The 18,765-nt window shown below is 39.3% G+C and overlaps 1 protein-coding gene across 3 annotated transcripts in view; it reads right to left on the minus strand.

The window, feature by feature from the left end:
• Positions 1 to 637: 637 nt before the first annotated feature.
• The window catches only part of STK32A (serine/threonine kinase 32A), a 125,742-nt gene continuing 107,614 nt past the window's right edge, over positions 638 to 18,765 (minus strand). For 2 of the 3 annotated variants that reach the window (XM_078449861.2, XM_078449858.2), the window contains exons 11-13: positions 17,428 to 17,556; positions 4,475 to 4,539; positions 638 to 4,134 (exon numbers count right to left, since the gene is read on the minus strand). In XM_078449861.2, the coding sequence (XP_078305987.2) occupies positions 4,041 to 4,134; positions 4,475 to 4,539; positions 17,428 to 17,556 (288 nt within the window). In that variant the 3' untranslated portion in view covers positions 638 to 4,040. The remainder of the gene's footprint in view (positions 4,135 to 4,474; positions 4,540 to 17,427; positions 17,557 to 18,765) is intronic. The other variant, XM_078449871.2, reaches the window with a different exon arrangement.

Consider the following 18,765-nt stretch of genomic DNA (forward strand, 5'->3'; position numbering starts at 1 on the left):
CACTTGACATGGTTGGACCACAGGGCACTCAGCATGCAGGAGTTCAGAGCCCACTGACAAGAGCATAGGATTTGCTCAAGGAAAAGGACAAGCCCGAGGAACTCGCTGGCCCGCTAGCTGTTAAGCTTCTGGGGGCCTAGGAAGAAGTAGCTTCCGGCCACAAGAATGCAAAGCTGTCTGTGACCTGCCCACCCCCCCCCCCACCCCCCCCACCCCCACCCCCGGCCCTGTCCCAGGTGTAGAATATCCACCTGCTCTTTTGGTATGTGGAATGGGGCGGTGGGAAGATGGAAAGGGTAGTAAGGCAGAGTGCTGACAGAAAAGGTCCTTGGGCGGTGGACAAGGTGAGAGAAAGGCAAAATCTGGAATTCTGGGCTGGGCTCCCTAAGGGGTGAATGCTAAGGGGATCAGGGTTTTAGTTGTTATATATATGAATAAGTCACACTGTGCCGCATTCCACTGTTCTAGAACATCTCTAATACCAGCTCGTCCCTGGTAAAGGATGGTGGGAAACAGAAGTAAGAACAGGTGACTTTGGGCCCCCACAACCCTACCTCTAGGAAAAACAATTACACACACAGCTGACAAAGAAGGATCCATGGCTCACTGTATACAGAAGACATTTTAATACACAGAGAGGCACATTCACATTATATATACACCACATTCAACAGAAGTAGGTGTTTCCCACCCAAGGGCTGCTTGTTTACAACAGCACAGGTAACTGGAGTTTGGATTTTGGACATCAATGTTTAACGTCAATCAGACACATGGAGCTCCTAAGAAACGGCTATCACAGGTGGATGGTAGGAAACAGGATGCTGTGTGGACAAAGCAGGCACAACGGGATACTGAAACAGACACTGTTTTGCATGCCTTTTCATTCACCTGTTGAATTAAAGCCTCACCATTACGGCATCATCAAAAGCAGAAACACTGGTTCCTGCTACCTGTACTAGCATTATTTATTTGTCCATCCAATCTGGAAAAGCTATGATGATATAAAGCCTAGTCGTTCCTGGTTAGTACTTTCTTCCAATCAGAGGAAGCTTAACTACTAATTAACTAAATTGCTGTAATTAAGTTCATAGTGCTTTGTACTCCAGGATATTCATCCCTGCCCTAGCAATGACCCCAGCCCAAACCAGTGCTGCCATTGACAGGTGTTGCCCATTAGCAGAGCATTTAATTCCCATGGAGACAGGGTTGTGGGCCGGGCTCCCCTGCTGCAGTGTAAGAGTGCTAACTAGGAAGCTTCTGGTCTTCAATACCTGCTCAGAGTGAAGCTCCACACAGGTCAGGGTGAAAGCAGTTAGGAGAAAAAGACTGGGAATACCAGTCAAGGGGATGTAAGACTCGGCTTGTTTTCCAAACTTCTAAGCCTTGGTTGTCATGACTCTAGATGAGACATGGTCCACCTGGTTAGGACAGTCCCTTTTGGCCCAAGTTACGGGATCAAGCCAAAGAACCTGATACCAACAAGAAGCAATCACGGTTCAGATTTAGGCATCCTTTTGTTTGGGGGAAACTTTTTGTCTTCCTGTTTAAAATGTGTGGTGGTGGGAGGTGCTTTTGTCAGTGTATACAGAAGACATTTTAATGCCTTACAGATGCAATGCTTTTTCATTTCTAACTGGAAACACATTGAGGGTCTGTAACCCGATCGGGCCTGAAAACGCATCTTACTGCTCTGAGGCTGTGCTCTGTGGTTGAGGTGTCCACGGCTGCTGAATGCTCACAGAGGTGCTTTGGGCACGGCAGCAGCACACTGGAAATAAAAACTAGGGGTTCCAAGTACAGAGGGGGCATTGGGCTCCTATCCGGTTATAGCTGGTACAGATGTGAAGCGGCATAAATGGTTGGGTCCCTTCCCAGGGGAGAGCCTCCTGATCCCAGTGCTCTGTGGTGTCTCCCGCAGCCTTTCCTCTGGGATGATACATGCACAGGCCCCAACAGCAGGACGAACCAGGTGACTGGAGAGGTATGTCCACAGCACATCAGGGCTTGGGTCAAAACGCGTGAAAGACAGAAGCTGATAAACATGCAAGGGGCCCCTGATATTCCTGGAGTTACCAGCCTGGAGCAGAACCTGGTCACCTAGTTGGTTTTTTTCATATAAAATTAGAAATGGAGTCAGGGCCAGTGCGTACTTCATAGTGCTTGGAGAAAAAGCAAAACCGCGCAAATAATATGTGGGAAATGTAGGAAAAAAAAGAAAAGAAACAGAACAAAAGAGCTGGTTTTAATTCTTAACAAAAATATGGTTGCTCTTAAAGTCGAGAGGCTCTGCCAGAAATTCCGGGCGCATTAGCTCCATGAGGAGAAAATCCTGAATGCCAAATGAGAGTCCAGCACTGGCATCCTACCCATGTTTAATTGCCCGAGTGCTGCTTCCCTCCTGGCTATCTGGTGTGGCAGGTGCCAGATCTGTTACTTCTGCCTACTCTCTCTGTCTGGTCTTCCCTGTTGCCTCCTCCTGGCATTTTGGCGAGGCCCTTACTCCAAGTAAGGACAAGGTCTAGATGATCTGAGTGGCCAAGGCGTCAAACAGCCCCCCACTAAGCCTGTTCACTTGTTGACTTTACCCAGTGGCATCTGTCAGGTGCCAGAACGAGGTCCTCTGCAGAGACCTTCTGTGTATCGAGAGAGAGCAGTTGGGTCCTATGCATATCTCACGTAGGCGAATTAAACTCCGTGTTAGGCAAATAAATAGAAAATACATAAAGAAAAAGTGAGACATCAATAATTTTGTAAGCAGGCAGTTCCGCCCGCCATTCTTGGAGTGAGCTGTGCTTCAGTCCGTTTCCGTGATGTTAGACCTCTCGGATGTGGGAGCATCCCGCAGTTCTATTATTCCGTCTATAAAGGCATATATGATTGGTTCAACATTTTGGTTCATCTGATATTAGCCAAAAATGAGACCAAAAATAAAAGACACAATCATAACAAACCCCAAGATGGCAATTTGCTTCATTACTGGAGACTCCCTGCCCTGGGCTCTGCTAAGAAAAGATACCATGCTGTGGGTAATTTAAGGGATTTTTCAAGTGTAAATTTTACTATCTTCCAAACTCACCTTCCATTCTAACTTAGACTATCAACCCTGTGTAAGGGACAGCTTCAATGTACCTCAGGGTGGACATTGCTGTCAGCATGACAATATTATTTTCTGGTCCCCTCCAGACATAGGTCTCTCATAATCTTAAGAGGACAATTAGCTCCCAAGGAACCTACTAGAAGAAGGTGAGCAGTATGCTAATAACTACCTCACAACAGGCTTACCGGGAAGGGGGAAAAAGCCCTGATTTGAAGCATTTTCCCATTTCCATGATGTAAATAGTCTCAGTATTTACTAATCATCACCAATTTCAACTGCCCACCCTCAAATCACTGTACAGGGCAATGGGAAAGACATGCCCAGTAAGCTCTTGCTAGCTGATGTGAGCTGATAATGGTGTGCGGACTCCAGAGCACAACCAGAAACCCCTCATAAATCTGTTAGTTCTAATCAGTTCCCATCCATTTCTTCCCCCATTGAATTCCTTATTCCTATTCAATCAGATGTGGGGATTTTGACCTCTTTATGAAATTGTCTAGCTCCGAAGAGCCTCGCTCACTCAGTCTCCCACCAATGTCCATCTGCCCATTTGTCACAGTGTAGTTAGAATGTGGAAAAATAAATCTACGTCCAAATATTCTTTTTAAAATAAAAATAAAGGCTGTGTAGAATAACAGAATGGTAGCAGTAAAAAGGCAGGACAGAGCTCATCTAGAATAACCCTCTCATTGAGATGAATAAACCCAAGCTGCGGTTAAGTGACTTGCTCAATGCCACACAGTTGATTAGAGGTGAAACTACATCCCAGGAGACCCAGGACTCCCTGTATCCTGTTGCCTCCTCCCCAAGGCATTCATTCACATTTTCTGAGGTGTGTGAGGTGTGGAGAGGTGAGAACTACTGTCAGCAATTCCTGGCGTGGGGATCAGAAGTTCCTGCCTGAGGTGGCAGGACACGTCCAGAGCAGAAGATGTTGAGGATTTCACACGCTGTTATTCTGACCATTCTCTTCTTGTGGGTATTTGGTTTGTTCCAAGGTTAGATTAGCTGGTCTTTTGTTAAAGTCCCTTTTTACTCTTAAAAGAAAAAAGCAAACAGTGCTTACTGTTGAAATGAAAAAGAAAAGATGTAAGCTTTGAAATGATAGAATTAAGACCAACAAGTTAGAAAGAGGTGTGAACCAAGGACCTTCCCCTAAACGGAAACCTGATGCTAAGCTAAATTATGCTTTGCAATTTTTTAAATCTTATACAGGGGGATAAAAGTGTCTGAAGTTTCCAAATTTTCTATTATGGATATGTGTATAATTAGAAAAAATTAGAAATGTTAAAAAAAATATGTTAAGGCTTTGCAAGTAAAGTCTGGCTGAAACATGCCATCATTTGCTGGGCTGGTGTTTAACCAGGGGTTACTTACTTTTCTCTGTTGAAAATTATGAACTCCTTCTGGACAGACTCAAGATGCTCTTGAAGAAGGCACATCTTCCAGGTGAACAGATGGGAGTGTGGTAGGGGAAGAGAGATGCAGTTAGCAGACCAACGAGGACCCTCAAACAACCAATAACCTACTGTCTCTTTACCGAATGACTCAAATCTAAGATGCACCAGTCTATCTTCAAAATAAACACGATCTGAAAGTGTGTGGCAGGAGTGAGACCCCACCCAGAGTAATAGGGGAGCAAATAAGGAAGAAACAGCAAAAGGATAAAACATGTCAACTCCATTCCCCACAATGAGCCAGCAAGGAAGCCATGGGTTATGGTTTATAAGCTTGATGTCTTTCAGCCACTTAGCCCATGAAGAAATCATGGCTTCGAAGTGGGTGGGGAAAAGGGTTTACTGAGCCGGTTGCCTACACGCCAGTCATCTCCTGGCTCTCTTATGAAAGGTCTGGAGGTTCTACTTGGATTTAATGAATAGCCTGGAAACATCTCTCCACATTGAGTTCTGGTGGAATCATTCCCTCAACAACTGTACTAGAGTTGATTATATTTCAGGTGCAGTGAGCAGAATCTTCTTTGTGAGTCCCAGACAAGCAAAACATTTGCTTTGACTCAGTACTGTCCAGCTTTCAACATCTCTTGATGAGTTTTCCATCATAATGAGAAAATTTAACCTCCAAACAGCAATAATCATCAGATCCAGGGCACTGTCAGACCCAGATCAAATGTTTCAAAAGTCTTCAGTGAAATACTTCCAAATTACTTCTGATGGAGAAATATTCCCCAAGGGAAAATACTTATTTATTCATTCATTTTTTTAAATCTAGGAATTAGGAAATTCAAGTCTTCATGTACTGGAGAATTTTGTTCCCTGAGTGAATGTTTAGGTGGTAGAAGAGGAAAACAAAAAGAAGAGGAAATTTTGGAGAAGTGGGGAGGGGAGGAAGACAAAGGGAAAGAAGATTCTGCTAAACTTGTTCTCAAAATGGGGGATTTGTGACCCTGAGGGTTTCTACTGTCAGTCATGGGGGACATGAAACTGTGGGACAAACATAATCTGATACAGCTTCTTGGAAGCAGCTTTACCCCAAGATTTTTATTTAAAAATTTGTATATGTTTATATAAACACATATCTATTATACAGCTTATTCATAGTATTCTTAGAAGCATTTTTATTACAGTTGTTCGCTTTTCCCTAGTTTTATTGAGATATAATTGGTATATAGCCCTGTATCATTTTAAGGTGGACAGCATAATGTCTTGATTTTCATATATTGTGAAATGATTACCACAATAAGTTCAGAAAAATCTATCATCACATAGATTAAAAAAAGAAAAAAGAAGAAAATGGTTTTTCCTTGTGATAAGAACTCTTAGGATTTACTGTCTTAACATTTTTCTATAGATCATTCAGCAACTTTAGCTACAGTCATCATGTTGTATATTACAACCCTGGTGCTTATTTTTCTTATAACTGTAAGTTTACACCTTTTGACCCCCTTCATCCAATTACCCAAACCCCAGCCCCCTGCTTCTGGTCACTCCAAAGGTGTGTTTTCTATGAGGTTGTTGGTTGGATTCATTCCACATACAATCATAGTATTTGTCATTCTGTTTGACTTATTTCACTTAGCATAACACCCTCAAGGTCCATCCATGCTGTTGCAAATGGCAAGATTTCTTTCTTCTTAAAAGCTGAATAATATTCTGGTGTGTGTGTGTGTGTGTGTGTGTGTGTGTGTGTGTGTGTGTGTGTATGCATACTACAACATCATCCATTGCTGTGTCTTTATCTTTGCTATTGTAAACAATGCTGCAGTGAACACAGGGGTGTAGATGTCTCTTCAACACAGTATTTTTGTTTCCTTTCAATGTATCTCAGAAGTGGAACTGCTGGATCATATGGTAGTTCTATTTTTAATTTTTTGAGGAAGCTTCATATTGTTTTCCATAGTGGCTGCAACAATTTACATACCCACTAACAATGTATAAGAGTTCCTTTTTCTCCATATCCTTGCCACAACTTGGTATTTCTTGTCTTTTTGGTGTGTGTGGTGACAATTTTTTGTGGTTTTGATTTGCATTTCACTGATTATTTGTAATGTCAAGCACCTTTTTTTATGTACGTCTTGGCCTTCATATATCTCCTTTGGAAAAATGTCTAGTTAGGTCCTTTGCCCATTTTTGAATTGGATTATTTGGGGGGTTTATTGCTGTTTTTGCTTTTGAGCTGTAGGAGTTTTATATATTTTGGATATTAACACCTTATCAGATAAATGATTTGCAGATATTTTTTCCCATTTCATAACTTGTCTTTTTATTTTACTGGTAGTACTTCTTTTGTTGTGCAGAGGCTTTTTAGTCTGATGCAATCCTACTTGTTGATCTTCTATTTTGTTGTGAGTGCTTAAGGTGTTATATCCAAAAACTCATTGTCAAGGCCCATGTCAAGCAGCTTTCGTCCTACTTTTTCTTCCAGGAGTTTTATAGTTTCTGGTCTTAAAGTCTTTAATCCATTTTGAGTTAATCTCGGGGAGTTAATTTTTATAAGATCTAGGGGTCTAGTTTCATATTTTTTACATGTGTATGTCCAGTTTTCCCAGCACCATTTATTGAAGAGACTGTCTTTTGTCCACTGAATATTTTTGGCTCCCTTGTCAAGCATTAGTTGTATGTATTGGTATGGGTATATTTCTGGGCCCTTGATTCTATTCCATTGGTCTATGTGTATGTACCATACTGTTTTGATTACTACAGCTTTGTAGTATAGCTTGAAACAAGGAAATATGATGCTTCCTGCTTTGTTCTTCTTTCTCAAGGTTGCTTTGCCTATTTGGGATCTTTGGTGGTGCCATATAGATAGGATTTTTTTTTCTACTTCTGTACAAATCCCATTGGAATTTTGATAGCAATTGCATTGAATCTTTAGATGGCTTTGGGTAGTATGGACATTTAATAATGCTAATTCTTCCATTCCATGAACACAGGATTCCTTTCCATTTATTTGTGTTGTCTTTAATTTCTTTCATCAGTGTCTTATGGTTTTCAGGGTAGACATCTTTTACCTCCTTGGTTAAATTCATTCTCAAGTATTTTATTGCTTGTTGATGCTGAAGTAAATGGGATTGATTTTTTTTCAGGTAATTCACCGTTAGGGTATAGAAATGCTACTGTATGTTAATTTTGTATCCTGCGATTTTACTGAATTTATTGATTAGATCTAACAGTTTCTTGGTGAAGTCTTTACAATTTTCTGTATATAAAATCACGTCATCTGCAAATAAGCAATTTTACTTCTTCCTTTTCAATTTTGATGGCTTTTATACTTTTTGTTGCTTGATTGCTCTGGCTAGCACTTCTGTGCTATGTTGAATAGGAGTGATGAGAGTGGGCACCCATGACTTGTTCCTGATCTTAGAAGAAAAGCTTTCAATATCTCACCACTGAGTCTGATGTTAGCTGTGGCCTAGTCATATATGGCTGTATTAAGTTGAGATATGTTTCCTTGATACCTAATTTGCTATGAGTTTTTATCACGAACAGATGTAGAATTTTGTCAAATCCTTTTTCTGTGTCTCTTGAGATGATGTGATTTTTCCTCTTTCAATTCAGTGTGATATCTCACATTTATTGATTTGCATATGTTAAACCATCTATGCGTCCTAAGGATATATTCCACTTGACCATGGTGAATGATCCTTTTAATGTACTTCTGAATTTAGTTTGCTTGTATTTTATTGAGGAATTTTGTGTTTGTATTCATCAGGGATATTGTCCTGGAGTTTCCTTTTCTTTTAGTGTCTTTTTCTGGCTTTGGTATCAGGGTAATGCTAGTGTTATAAAATTGGATTAGGGGTGTCCCCTCCTCTTTGGTTTTTTGGAAGAATTTGAGAAGAATTGGTGTTTATTCTTCTTTAAATGTTTAGTAAAATTAACACCTGAAAGTATCTGTCCTGGGCTTTGCTTTGGTGGAAGAGCTTTGATTACTGATTCATTTTCCTTACCAATAATTGGTCTGTTCAGATCTTTAATTTCTTTCTGATTCAGAATTTGCAGGTTGTATGTTACTAAGAGTTTTCCTTAGTAAAAAAAACCCAAAACAACCATTTCTTTAGGTTGTCCAGTTTGTTTGTGTATAGTTGTTCATAGTGGCTTTCTATGCTCCTTAGCATTTCTGTGCTATCAGTTGTAATGTCTCCTCTTTCATTTATATTTTATTGATTTGGGTCCTTTCTCTTTTTTCCTTGGCTAGTTTAGCTTGTTTTTTTTAGGTTGGATTTTTTTTTCTTTGAGTATAGTTGACCAAATTTTTTGTTTTAGTATCAAAGTATTACATAAAATATAAATACATAGGCATACATAAATTATTATATAATATTTATACATATATGTTATATATGTATAAAACATATACAATATTTTATATGTTTATATATACATATATTATATATTAACAAAATATTTATATAAACGTGCATAAAATATAAAATATATGTAAAAATTATGTAATATGTTTCTCTATGTATTTCTATATAATATATAAACACATATATAAAGATATATGCATATATGAACATATAAAATGATACAAAAATATAACATTAAAAAACTTTGAAATATTAACATTTAAAAATATTTTAATATTAAAAATCAAGACTGTAATCAACTAAAATGCAGAAATGCATGTGAGTTTTTTTTCTCTATCACATAAGTCTATTTAACTTAAAGATATAATAAGACAGATACTCAGAGGGGAGTTTGTGATACAGCAGTGCAGACCCCAACAGTCCCATCCCTGGCCCTTGAAGGTCACATTTAACGTGTTCTCTTTCCTCTGCTTTAGGTGAAAAAGTTTAAGATGTGCAGTGACATGGACAATTCAACAACAGTAGCCAAAAGGGGAAAATGAGGGGAAGGAGCGGGAGGTGAACAGACTGGGGGGATGAATGTTTGTCTTAAGTGGCTGAGAAGGAAAGGTTGGTTAAAGCTCTTAGAACTTACTTCTCAGGGATGAGCAGAACAAACTGCGAGCAGACCAGGATGCAAGGAGGGGGCACCGAAAAAAATCTGAGGGGTTTGGAGCACGTGGAAATCAGATGGTAAAAGAGGACTTAAGTCATTTGCCTCAATAGCAGAGCACCTACACAGTATGTCTACCTTTTTGGTTCTATACTTTATAGAACTATACTTCTATACTTTAAAGCTGTTGATGAGCAGAGAGGGATAAAATAGGGAACATTCTGGAAGCAAAGAAGCAGAGGCATCTGACATGAAGAAAAGTATGAACGTGGGAAAGAAAGAAGCTAGGAGTCAGGACGTAGAATGGAAAAGTAAAACATAATAACAAATCATTACATGCACTAATTGACTCAGAAGAAGTCTATGAAATGGGTGTAACAACATCAACTCCATTTTATAAATGAGAAAACAGGAGGAAAGGGAAAAATTTAATGCTTTTACTTTATTTAATCATATCCTGGATTCTATACCAGTGGATCTCAACCTTAGAACTTTTTAACTCAACCTGAAGAACTTCTTAAAATACTGATGCCCAAGCCACACTCCCAGATTCAAATGTAACCAATCTTGGGTGGGATCCAGACACCAGTATCCTAAAAGAAGTTTCCCCAAATGGGTTATATGTGATGCTAAGGTTGAGAAACACTGATATAGCGGGGGCCTAGAAGTCCAAGGGGTCATATGATAAGCTTTTGGCATTATATAAATCTACAACTTAACCCAGTTAGTGGGTACTATGCCTTACTAACATTATCTTACTTCCTTCTCAGATCAATTACAAGGTGTCCTATTACTGTTCCTATTTTTTATCCATATAATAAAGGCATCAATACTTACAAAGATTACACAAGTTAATGTTAAATCATTACTCCAAAAAAACCACATAGCTGTTTACTAAGTAACCACTACAGCCACTGCCTCATCTGGACATGACAGGAAGTATTCACAAAAGATGACAGCTCTCACTGAAAGAAGGGATGTGTACCCTCTAACAGATTTCAAACACTCTATTGAAGATCAACAATACCCCTGCCCCTCTGCCAGTTGTATTAGCATTGAGTATTCAACATGTTGAAACCATCATTACAGATAGTTACACATTCCATATTTTAACAAGATAACTCTACCCCTTTATTATCCTCATTACAAGTTTAGAACATTTCAAGGCTGCTGCTTTTCTGCTCAGTACTAAGACAATTCTACTTCTTAGTCTAGAAACACAAAGACCTTCCCAGCAGTCCGTGAAAGAAGTCTACAAAAGAAGAAAATGTTCCCTCTTCCTTAGAGCCACAGATAAGAGGTCTTCATCATTAAGGCAAAACAAAAACAAACAAAAACAACACAAAAAACATATTCTAGCAGATATTTCTAAAAAAGTCTCTTGTAAGATTTTTGGACATAAGAGGTTGGTAGTAAGCCCTGTGAAAATAAATCCTACCCTCTAGCGTATCTGCGATGCTGAGTGGATCTCTTACTGAATAACACGTTGGCCTGGTGATAGTATTTACATTTATATCACTTTCCCCTAAGACATAAATATCTGCATAGATTACCTTTACAAGTTCAGAAGGCATCTGAGGCACGACTCCCCTCACCTCTTTTCCCACATGAAAAAGTTAAAAAACAAAAGCAAAACAACTCTACTAGAGTTCTACCTATTTTTGTGGGTATATACATAAATATATATTTATATTTATGCAGTTATTCATTTAGATATGTGTATTTATATATCAAGTATTATATATTATTGTATAAATATAAAATATATATAAAATCAAATATATTAAAAAATTACAATGTTTTATTTTCCTATACACAAAATAGGCAATGTAGGGCTCTTCCCCTTAATAAAGGTTTTTAGGATATATATATATATCCAGAGGATATATATATAATGAAAATTATCTCTCTCTCTTTCCCTAGCATCTCTTAAAATAATTTAACCAAAACAAACAGACCAGATAAAACAAGAGGCTAACAGGTTTGCAGGATATTTAAAGTACATCTTTAAATGGAAATGATGGCTCCATTAATAAAATTAGTTGGGCTAAAAATTATGTTAAAGATTTCCATTTTGATGAAATGCAAATAAGAAAATGGATGGAATGAGGAGAAGATAAGCCAATGGTTTTGCTGTGAACCTTTTTTCCCCAACTGGGAAGCAGGATTTAAAGACTGAGTGAGAAGTAGGAGACCATGAATTATCACTAAAAAGATCACAGCTGAATTCCTGACCTCTTTTCCAGGCTTGTGGCTTGAGTAGGGTTTTCTTGCCAATACACGTGAGTCTTTTCTAATATGGTGCCTAAGTAGTGATGAATCAGCTCCTAGAGCAGTACAGTGAGTTTGAGCTACAGTGGGACAGAAATGGAGACTGGGGGGGATACAGGTAAACATTGATGTTGCTGTGGTAGGCATTCTTGTGAGATTTGGTAGGCATTCTTGTGGATGTCTTGGGATATGTCTCTGGATGAGATTGAAGGGGCAGAGGGTGAGCAAATAGCACAGGCCTCTTGAACACAGCATGGGTATTTCCTACCAATGGCAACCATCTGTCATTTCATTTCTTTTAAAATAATGAAGGCATATCTATACTTTCAGGATATACCAGTTCTGAAATGCCCTTATCCTTTGTTTTCTGCTTGGCTACCCCTATTCAACCTAGAGGAACCAGATCAAATGCTTCCTTTTCTGGAAAGCCTTTCCTGAACCCTCATTTAGGATCCCTAAATAATTCCAGAGCACTTTGTACATGTAAGGGTAGCAATGACTAGCAAGACAGAGACATTTCCTGACATAGCAGGCACTTTATAATCATGTATTGAATGAATGAATGAATGAATGAATGAATGAATGAATGAATAAAGGAACATGGTAATACTGTAATGAGTGGCTAAGATTGATCCTCACATTTTTAAAAACTTGATGTCAAAGAGTAGAGATAGAGTACTCTTTTGAAATTCACGATCCTTCTGATTCCTCTTTGGGAGAATACTAACCTTTATTTTGAAGCAAAATAATTTTTATTTTTAAACGTAGGGTACAAGATTAGGAGGAACTAAAACAAAAAATTAGAGTAGGCAGTGCCAAGCTCCCATCAACAGAAACATAAAAAACAAGCAGAAACTGTCAGAGCTAACTTTGTCAGAATTTTGGAATGCAATCAAAGGTTTTTTAACCAAGGAAACACTAAATCAAGAAAAAACGCAACTTAAAAAATGCTCCTGGTGTTCAAGGGAATCTCTGTCAAAATATTAGCTAAACACAAGCTAACATAACAGGAACTGCGGGGATGACACATGACAAGGAATACAGTGTTTGTAAAAGTAGTTTGTAAAAGTTACTTAAAAAGGGACAAGTATAGCCTTCAACAATCGTAAAACAGCAAGCCCTATGGAAGGAGAGAATACTGCCTTATGATATTCAAACGTCAAGTGTTTGACAATGAAACCACAAGGCATGCAAAGAAACAGGAAAGTAGGGTCAATTCAGAAGAACACAATCAATTGACGGAAATCATCCCTGAGGAAGCCCAAACAGTGGATATACTAGACAGAGACTTTAAAACAACTATCTTTTTTTTTTTTTTTAACTTTGTTTATATATTTTGAGAGAGAGAGAGAGAGAGAGAGAGCAAGCAAGCACACGGGAGGGGCAGGGAGAATGGGAGAGAGAATCCCAAGCAGGCTCCATGCTGTCAGTGCAGAGCCCAAGGTGGGGCTCCATCCCATGACCCTGGGGTCATTACCTGAGCTGAAATCAAGAGTCAGATGCTCAATTGACTGAGCCACCCAGGCTCTCTGAAAACAACTATCTTAAATATGCTCAAAGAGTTAAAAGAAATCATGGGAGGAAACCATATGTTAGGCCACAAAACATTCTCAATAAATTTTAAAAGATTAAAAGCTTACAAGTTATCTTCTCTGACTACAACAAAATGAAGGTAGAAATCAACAACAGAAGTAAAACTGGAAAATTCATAAATATGTGGAAATTAAATACCACATTCTTAAACAACAATTGTGTCAAAAACGATCACAAGAAGTAGAAAATACTCCAAGATAAATAAATAAAAACAAACAAACAAACCCAAGATATTAGAACTTAGGGAATGCATTGAAGATAATGCTCAGAGGGTGTTTTATAGCTATAAATGTCTACATTAGAGAAGAAGAAATATCCCACATCAGTAACCTAACTTCATATTCTTATGAATTAGAAAAAGAAAAGCAAAATAAACCCAAATCTGGCAGAATGAAATAATAAAGATGAGAGCAAAGACAAATGAAATAGAGAATAGACATAATGGCATCAAAAGTCATTTCTTTGAAAAGATTAACAAGATTGGCAAATGTTTAGCCATACATAAAAAAGAGAAAAGATGCAAATAACTGAGCTCTAGAAGAACACAAATTATGCACCTTGACTTCAGAAAAAATAAAATATCTCAACAGACCTGTAACAAGTAAATGGTAACCTACAAGTAAGAATCCGAAATGCAAACTTTCTAACAAACAAAAGCCCAGAATCTGATGTCTTCAGCAGTAAATTCTACTGAATGTTTAAAGAAGAAATAACACCAATCTTTCTCAAACTCTTCTGAAAAGACAGAAGAGGGAACACTAACTCATTCTATGAGCCCAGCTTTACCCCAATAGTAAAACAGCTAAAGACATCAAAAGAAAATTATAGGACAATTTTCATTATGAATATAGATGCAAGAATCTTCAACAATATACTAGCAATTGGAATCCAACAGCATATTGAAAGATTATACACGATGAGCAAGTGGGATTTATCCCAGGAGTGTGAGAATGGTTCATCATAAGACAACCAGCCAACATAACACATCACATTAATAGAACTAGGAAAAGACAAATGCACAAGATTATCTCATTTGACCCAGAAGAGGCATTTGACAAAATCCAAAGCCCTTCAAGAGAAAAACATTAAAAAACTAGGAGTTGAAGTACACTTCTTCAACAAGCTAAACGACATTTACAAAAAACTCACAGCTAACACAATTCTCAATGGTAAAAGATGAAAGTATTTCCCACTAAGATCAGAAAAGAGACAAAGATGCCTGCTCTTACCATTGCTATTCAATAATGTCCTAGAATTTCTAGCCAGAGCAGTTAGGAAAGAAAAGGAAAGAAGGCATCCAAACTGCAAAGGCAGGAGTAAAGCTATCCTTATTTGCAGATGACATGGTCTTAGAGGGAGGAAATCCCATAGAACCCACAAGGAAGCTGTAAAGCTGATAAATGAATTCAGTAAAATCGCAGTATACAAATCAACACAGAATAATTGGTTGTGTTTCTATACACCGGTAATTAACAATCCAAAAAGGAAGTTAATAATTCAATTTCCATAGTGTTCAAAAGAATAAAATACTTAGGAATAAGTATAACCAAGGTGAAAACTTTGTACTCTCAAAAGTACAAAACATTGCTGAAAGAAATTAAAGAAAAAACAAATGGGGTTTAGGTAACAAAAACTTACGGAAATAAATAGTGGTGGTGGCTGTACAACATCACGGATGTACTTAATGCCACTGAATTGTACACTTAAAAATGGTTAAAGTGGGAAATTTGATGTTATACATATTTTACCCCAATAAAAATTTAAAAACAAAACAAAATGAAGGGCGCCTAGGTGGCTCAGTCTGTTAAGGACCTCACTCTTGATTTTAGCTGAGGTCACGATCTCAAGGTTTGTGACTTCAAGCCCTGTGTTGGGCTCTGTGCAGACCACGCAGAGCCTGCTTGGGATTCTCTCTCCCCCTCTCTCTGCCCCTCCCCAGATCGCACTCCCTCTTTCTCTCCCTCAAAATAAGTAAACGTTAAAATAAAACAAAACAAAAAGACCAAGAGGATGTACACTTCTCTGATTAGAGATGGAAGGGCCTGTTTTTGTTACAGGCAAAGCCACTTCTTGGTAAATGATTTTGAGGTTGATGTGAAGCCTGGAAGAAAGAGGAAACAGTTTCCTTCTTTTGCGTGGTTTTAAAAAATGCTAAGCTCTGTACTGTGGGTAAGTGGCTTATAGCTTTTCCCATCAGGACAGAGGCTTCCAGGGGCTGGGTGTGGGGAAGAACTAGGATAAGAGGTGGCTCCGGGAAGAATGTCTGGTGGGATAGCATGACCTTGTAACTCTAAGAACAGCAGTGCCTAATTTTCACTGTCCAGTTATAAAGTTTTCTTTCCTTCCAGTATCCCGATGCTCTTATTTATTGAATCTATACTGTATTAATACTCTTTTAAGGCATTACCATGAAGACACTGGTGGGTAAGACCGGGTCTTCTCCCACAAGAAGAATTCATTTTAGTGGGATAGAAAAAGAAACACAAACACATAAATACTTATAAATTATGTTAATGTCATGAAGTAATTAGAAATAGGAGCTGAGAAAGAGAGCAGTTGTGAAGGACCTTATCTTCAGAAACCCCCTATGTGAAGAGCTGAGAGTAGAACATTGAAGGAAAAGGGAAGAGCAAGGGTCCTAAAGAAGGACAAAACCAGTAGTTATTGAGGGTCAGATACCTATAGGATCTTTGTGGTTAGGGGGTTTTGAGCGAAAACAAGAATGACATAGTACAAGGATGGATGGAAAGGTAGACATACCGGGTAGAACGTGTGAGGCACGGTCAAAGGTTATTCACAAACTGCTGCCATCACTGAAACTTTAGAATATTTGTAATAGATATGTTCTCTTGGTCTTGGCTACATTTGGCGGCCTGTTCACAGAGAAGCCTGTATAGGCAAGCTCTACAGGTGCATAGGCAGAAGCAAGTCTGGAGAAGCTAGTTGGTTATGATGTGAAGAACAGATCATTAGGAGGAAGGTGTGGCGAAGCAACAAGTAAGATGAATCTGTGACAGAGCTGGACATTCCTTGGAGGGCTGCAGAAAATATTTACAGGTGGGCATTTGGCAAGAGGCCCATTCTGTGAACAGAAAAGATGTGGACTTTGGTAGATTGGCTGTTACAGGATATAGTGGCCCTGGAGGACTGGAGACATTAAGGACATTGAGAATATTTATTTGTTTGCAGAGCTACCTTCAAGGACAGGGATGTCATTGAATGCAGGGATTCTGTCTCATTCATATAATCTTCAGTGCAATGGGCCTCGCAGATAATATATACTCAACAAAGGCAGCCTAAATGAATGGATGCATGAAAGGATGGATGACCATTAGCTGAGTGGTGGGTAGGCAGGGGGAAGAATGGATGGGTATATGGATAGATGGATGACCATTAGATGCAAAGGGAATGTTTACTACTTCACCATCATTATAATACACAGAACCACATGTGAGTCTCAAATTCTCCTGAGTCCCTGCAAGTGACTGCATTGAAATCTGAGCTCCAACTAACAGAGAATAATATAGTCACAAAACAATTTTAACACAGCCTGAAATCCAGCCATAGCATCCATAAGAATTCAATTTTTTCTGTGAATAGACACTCTTCACTTCTGCTTGGCCGGATATAATGAAATTTTGCTTGTGGCAAAGAACAGGCACCACCTCTAAGGTTGGAGGGGAGCCCCAAACAGCCACGTGTGTACTTTAGAACCAGCTCCTTGCCTGTAATTTTAGGAGGAGTCACCTCATTGAGGCTTGGCCAATTGGAAATTGTAAAATTTGAAATGAGAGTTTGAAGAGGTCAGTAACCAAATACACTTAATGACAGAGCTAGAGAATCTGCAGTGAAACATTGCTGCTTGGCTTGGGTCCCCACAGCTGCCCCTGCATGCCATTTCAGAAGGCCCAAGGCTCAGTGACTCTGTGCATTCACAAAGCAGAAACGGGGTGTGTTGAGGGGACCTCCCACCAGAAGCTCTCCCACAAACCATGGCCATCAGGAAGAGTCCCATGACTCTGAGTCTGGTGGGGACCTGCTTACCTGAGAGGATTCACATTTCCTCATCTCCTTCTCCTTCTTTGCCAGGCGCTTCTTTTTCTTGTGAAGAGGTTTGGACTCCAAAATCATTTCTTCAAGTTCAAAGGTGGGGTCGCAATTCAGCCTGCCTTTCTGCAAGAAAGACAAGTTGGCTCACTCCTTTGATTCCGTATCATTCTACAAATACACCAGGACAAATGGCAAAAATAACACCTAGTTTTGATGGAGCCGTCCAAGAATAAGGAGCTGTGATTCCTCCTTGGTTTCAGATAATTTATTGCCAGCACTGTTTTTTATACTCTTTTTTGATTTTCTATTTTGTATATTTTCTAAACTCCCCATGAGCCCTCAGTGAGTGAGAAAGGAGATCAAATAATAGTTATCTTCCTAAAGTTTGAGCTTGTAAATTAGGTTTCTCAAAGTGTGTTCTAATGATCACATAGATCAGAATCACCTGAGTTGTTTGCCCAACTTCTCATTTCCCCAGCCAGACCTCCAGAGTCAGCGTTTCTGAACATGAGGCTGAGGAAAGTACATTTTTAACAACCTCCCCAGGTGATTCAGATTGACAATAAAGTCAGAGAATCATATGTAGAACCCCTCCTGAGGCAGCATCAATGGCTAATTGCTGTGGTGTGGCGTGTAGGAGGAAGAATGGAAGCAACAGGAGATGGGTCTAGATCTCCATGGTGTCATACGTCCATCAGCCAAGGTACACCTGCCCCTACCAGATTCTGCAACGTGGCCAAGTGAGATCTAGACCTACTCTCTTGTTCCATGAGGTAGCAACTCCTCGCCCCAGAACTCCACCACACTGCCCACTCGTGTCGCCCCCCTTGCACCTTCACCCGACCCACCCATCCATGCCTCTATTTGCACATGAAAGATCACACCTTCACAAGCCCACAGCTTGCACCTTCCTTGGGCTGAACAGAAAACTCTGAACCGTCTCAACTGTCCCCTTTAGGAGTTCATTATCCTGCTGATCTACCTGATACTGAATGTGTAGAATTAGACTAGAAGAGGGAAGCTAGAGGCCTCATGTGGGCCCTGTGGCCGAAGCTTCTGGACTCCAGCTTTACCAGCAGTCTGCAGAAGGCCACAGATGTCCCTCGGCCAGGTAGTCATCCAGTGGGAATTATTTCCCTTTGGCTATTAGTGCTTACAAGTATGGCTCTGTGGCAGAGAACCACCTAAGGAAGAGGGGTGAATGGTAAAAATAAATCCAACATTTTCAATGCTGTGATTCACAGAACTCCATGGACACAAATTTCTATATCTTTGAAATCAGAGAAAACACTGTTTCCTCAACGAGAAAATTCCTGGGAATGACTATTTGGA

Source organism: Panthera onca, chromosome A1 (genome assembly GCF_046562875.1).
Source record: "Panthera onca isolate mPanOnc1 chromosome A1, mPanOnc1 haplotype 2, whole genome shotgun sequence".
NCBI classification, from domain to species: domain Eukaryota; kingdom Metazoa; phylum Chordata; class Mammalia; order Carnivora; family Felidae; genus Panthera; species Panthera onca.